The sequence below is a fragment of the Augochlora pura genome, chromosome 8 (assembly GCF_028453695.1).
Source record: "Augochlora pura isolate Apur16 chromosome 8, APUR_v2.2.1, whole genome shotgun sequence".
Taxonomy (NCBI): Eukaryota; Metazoa; Arthropoda; class Insecta; order Hymenoptera; family Halictidae; genus Augochlora; species Augochlora pura.
In genome coordinates this window covers 12,678,753-12,684,039 of record NC_135779.1, presented here as the reverse complement: position 1 = coordinate 12,684,039, position 5,287 = coordinate 12,678,753, and the positions used below count along the sequence as shown (strand labels likewise).

Sequence of the window (5,287 nt, the reverse complement as noted above, 5' to 3'; positions counted from 1 at the left end):
CCTAATGCTATGGTTGCCGGAAGACATGTGAGACCAAATTATGGGAGAAATAATTATAACAGAGCTGTGGAAAATAGTGATGACGATCGCTTCAAAACGAAATGTTTTCGATGTCGTAAATTCGGTCATATAGCATCCGAGTGCCGCAAGGGTAGAAACACGAGACACTCGGCTAAAGGTGCTAGCAGCGATATTTCTTTTTACACAGTGTCGGAATTCGGGCAAAAATGTGAAATAACACGAGTGAATAACGGGGTGAGCGACGGACAGTGGTGCTTGGACAGTGGCAGCACGTCTCACCTGTGCAAGGATCTAAATAGTTTCAAAACTATTGATAAAAGGCTGCTCGGAAAATTAAATCTTGCGAGCAATGCATCGACAAACATCAACGCGAGTGGAACTTTGCGCGTAGTTATCGATGAAAGTGGTTCAGAAAAGAACTTGACGCTACAAGACGCTCTGCACGTACCGGACCTAACAACAAATCTGTTATCGGTCGGAAAAATAACGGATCGTGGGTACAGAGTGCTCTTTACAAAAGATCAAGCCAAAATCATCGATGAGAAAGACAATAATAAGTTGACCGCTATTCGTAAAAATGGCCTATACTACTTGACGCAAAAGGGATCCACACACAGGGCCATGGCAGCAGACGAGGACGCAGCGAAGCAGCAACGGAACAACGAGCTCGAGATATGGCACAGACGGCTTGGACATTTAAATCAACAGGATTTATTGGAAGCGAGACGGAAGTGCATCATACCGAGCGGCAACGTTGAAGATTTTAAACGGACATTGCGTTGCGAAATCTGTATCGAAAATAAGATGACGCGAACACCGTTTCCGGAACAATCGAAGCGTGCGACGGAAATCTTAGAGATAGTTCACAGCGATGTCTGCGGCCCCATGCGAACGCACTCACAGGCAGGTAACAAATATTTCGTCACATTCATTGACGATTATTCTAGGTGGTGCGAAGTACGATTCATAAAATCAAAGGACCAAGTATTTGATGCATTCCGAGAATTTAAAAATTATATAGAAAATCAGACCGGTCGCAAGATTAAATTCCTACAATCGGATAATGGGAAGGAATATCCTTCAAACAATGTGACGCTGCCAGATCGCAGGTGCACTTGCTATTCCGTATAATAATCTTGTACATCGATACAGTCCTTTATGTGTATTCAAAGTCAGTAAATCGCGGTCTTCGGGATGAATTTCCATTTGTAAGTACGCATGTTTTATATCGATTTTTGACAATTTTTCCCCGCCTGCCATTGCCGCGAAAAGTTCATCACTTATCGGCAGTGGATGTTCGTCGATGACTAAATGTTTGTTTAATGTAACGCTAAAATCGCCGCACATTCTAATTGTATTATTTTTCTTTAATACCGGCACGATGGGTGTAGCCCATTCGGACGCATTGACTTTTTCTAAAATTCCTGCTTTTTCTAACGCATTAATTTCTTTCTCGACCAAAGGAACTAAACGAAATGGTACTGTACGCGATTTCAAAAATATGGGTTTTGCATTCTCTTTCAATGTTAGACGCGCTTGAATTCCGCGAATTTTTGAACTGGTCGAATCGAGTTTAGATTTGTAATCGTTCAAAATTTTATCTACAGGGTTTCCCTGTTCAGTAGATACGTGAGCAACCGTTTCCTCCAAAGGAATCTTTAATTGCCGAATCCATTCTCGGCCTAGGAGTGGTTTCCTATTTATGTTCGAAATCTATATGTTCAATCGCTTCGTCCTATTTCTGTACGTAACATTAACACTGTACATGCCTACAATGTCTACGACTGTCTTGCAAAATGTTTGTAATTTCAATGTAGTTCGTCTTAAACTCTTATTCGGAAACAATTGCTCACTCGTTCGCTTACTCATTATAGTTACTGCGGTTCCGCTGTCAACCTCGAAGTCTACCAGCGCGCTCTCCACGGCAATTGTTACAATGTAAGGTCGTCGATGCTCTATGTGCTCGACGAGCAGAATTTCCTCCAATTGCTTCGTATCTGCTTTCTTTTTACACACTTTGGCCAGATGCCCCGCAATTCCGCAATTTTTACATCGTACATTTCGATCGAGAGTACAATTTGTCGCTAAATGACTCGCGCCGCACCTGAAACAAGCAATGTTAGTTTGCGAACGGTACTGCTTCTGTGGTAACCTAGATGGCACAGGTCGTGACTGAGCATCCGCCTTCTTCCACGCCGCCTTTGCTGGCGATACGTACATTCCTATACCTTGTCGATCCATGTGTCTGCACTGCCCTGTTGAAATCCACATTAGCTATTCCAGATTGTAGTTGTGTCGCGTCCTTTTCCGACAATTCCATCGACGCGGCGATTTGTATTGCTTTCTCGAAATCTAAATCTTTTGTTTCCAATAAGCGTGCTTGTGCCCGTTTACTGGCCAGCCCAAAAACGAATTGATTTCTCAAGGCCGTTTTTAAATAATTCCCAAAGTTGCAATTGATACTTAGCTTATGTAACGCTGCAACGAAGGTCTGTACTCCTTCTCCATCTGCTTGCTTTCGTAAGTGAAAACGATAATTCTCTGCGATTTCCAGCGGTTTCGGGGAATAGAATTCTTCTAATTTGGCCGTTAAACTATTGTACAATTCGTTGTAAGGATCTTCAGGGGCCAATTTGTCGCAAATCATGTCAAATGCTGTCGTCCCAATGTAATGTAGCAGATAAGCTACTTTTTTGTCGTCCGGTACTTGAAAAACCTTTATCGCTCCTTCGAAACGTTGTAACCATCTCTTTCAGTTCGTACTGGCCGGATCAAACATATCGATACTAAACGTACCTTGCATCATCATCGGTTGCGACATTTTGTATACACTAGAATTTCTTCCCCAGCACTTTGTAACGAACCGAAGTAAGAATGAGAATTCTTTGCACGTGTGCACTTCTTACAAGTATGGACGCCGCCAGGAAACACGTGCACAGCTTATCTTTTTGTATTGTACTTTTAATACCTCAATCCCATCCTCGTCGCCAATTTGTTGTGTAGGTGTACGTAATGACTGAGGTATTCTTTTACACTTAACTATTATTTATTAACAATAAATATACTTAGGTAATATTTGTGCGGAGGAGCGCGTACCTCGGTGTATGCAGTTGGTCGGCTACCGGACGAGTGAGAGCGAACCAGAGCACGAGCGGTTGTGCTTGGCTTCGCCCGTCTTTCAATTGTTTGCAACGTTCGTAAATCTATTCCCAATTCTCCTATTCCGAAACTCATCAACAGTTTTCCATTATCCAAACGCTATTCTACTGTAATTATATTCATTTAGAGTGTATTCGCCATCAACGAATAACCTCAGCGTCCACTAATATCGTGCTATTTGACACAAGTTTTTCCCATTAGGGTAAATATCTCTTCACAGAAGAATTTTCTCCGGTAAGGCTATTTTACTTAACGCAGCCGGGGTAGCTTGCAGCTCTACCTTTGTCCAGAGTTTAACGCGCGGCGCCACGAATTGAGGTTCATAAATTTTAAAAGTCAACGGATGGCACCGCTAGTGAGATGAAAATTGCGCGGCAGACAGCGGGATTTCACGGTATCGTTCGCGTAAAAATTTATTGGCAAACTTTTTCACTTAAACTTTATTTACACGCGGCCAGAATAGAAGTCGAAACTCGCGTTCATGAATGAAACAACGTCCAGGGAAGCGACAAAACAGTCCCTGCTACTTTACGAGCGGCCATGTAAGAACGAAACTGCGGCGTTACAGGCCGAGAATTAAATGAACGTGTGTCCCGCCGAGATGTGTGCATTACGCGTCGTAAAAATATACTGTTTATTTATTAAGCACGAGTCGTCTGTACAGACGCATTTCATTTTCATCTGCGAATGCCCTACTTTTCACCAAGTCGCAACCAGGTTCCAAGAATGAATGTATATTGTAGCAAGCAGACAATAATCTCATAAATTGGATAATTATTTAATAAATAACTTAATAAATGATTCTATATATCGAATGAAATATTATGAATTTTAAATACTAGAGAAAGTGACACTCTCTTCTATGTTTGCTGTATGAAATAGAATTTGTTAATACAGTCTCACATGCGTGTTCGAAGTATTCATTGTTATATTGAAATATGTACATTATTTGAAAAATAAGTACGTCTGTTCCCATAATTAATATAATTTCTTATATTCTCATAACTAAAATAAATATAAATAAATAAAATAAGTGAAATAAGTGAAAATTTACAGCAGCAGTTACAGGAACAAAGAGTTAATAAAGCACTCGCATGCTCTGAAATTACCATCGGTTGTAGGAAATTAATAAAAACAATTACTGGCCGTGGGTAATGAAATTTGTCGCGTACTTCGAGATTAAAATCGATAAAAAGCATTGGGAACAGGGGAGATGTCCTTCCCGGCTGTGATTCTGCTTGTAAATTACATTGCCGCGAAGGGATGAGCTTGCCAGACTTGTAAAGCAAAACGCGATAGCCGTAAGAAAAGTGTGATTAACGAGCAAGAAATACAATGGCGATGGAGAAGTGGAAGCGGACTGTTTTTGATCAGAGGCCGAGGCAGTCGGAAAATATTCCGACGAAAATAACCGGACGATTCGGTATTCCGGAAACTTTTTGAGCGATGAATCTCGAACTATTGTTATGCGTTGTTTGTCGGTGTATCAAGTAAAATATTATAGAATTATCGATTTCAAGTAGACCCATTCGAATTTCTCATGACCACTGCAGAATTTAAAATGAATATTAATTATATTAATGTTGTTTGAAGTCTTTAACGCAAAGACCTGTCAAAATGATAATTTATTAATTATGGTTATTCTTTTTGTACTTGGTTGATCAATTTTCTATACAATAGATGAGATTTAATTGCGTTTATTGTATCTCCTGAAATATTTATAATAGTTTATACATATAACAATATTGTTTGGCAATATTAACATGAAATGTGTTGTTTCGACATTCTTGGATACATTATAAAAAGTAATATTTTATTACAGTGATAGCGTAGCAATTATTATAATTATAAAAATTTTGAAACTATTGTGTTTACAAATTATTAGCAAGTATGGAACTAAAATAAAAAATCACAAACTTCTATTGTTTGGTTCAGCATCGAGTTAACAATGGGTATAACGTTATGATTAAAATACTACCTTTGATAATTGAATAAAATTTGTAAAGTGGCGATGATCGACAAAAAATAATTTTTAAATAAAAGAAGGAAAATTTATGAAGTAATGTTACCGACGGACCCGCTGTCTTTTGTCTCTCTTCCACGCGAC

General features: G+C 39.5%; 1 protein-coding gene across 1 annotated transcript; it reads right to left on the bottom strand.

Moving 5' to 3' along the window:
* Positions 1–1,101: 1,101 nt before the first annotated feature.
* On the bottom strand, positions 1,102–2,842 carry LOC144474480 (uncharacterized). The gene is made up of 4 exons (XM_078189321.1): positions 2,818–2,842; positions 2,250–2,676; positions 1,887–2,125; positions 1,102–1,703 (listed from the first exon to the last, which is right to left on the bottom strand). The coding sequence occupies exons 1-4, from the start codon at positions 2,840–2,842 to the stop codon at positions 1,102–1,104; spliced, it is 1,293 nt and encodes a 430-aa protein (XP_078045447.1).
* Between the last annotated feature and the right edge of the window lie 2,445 nt (positions 2,843–5,287).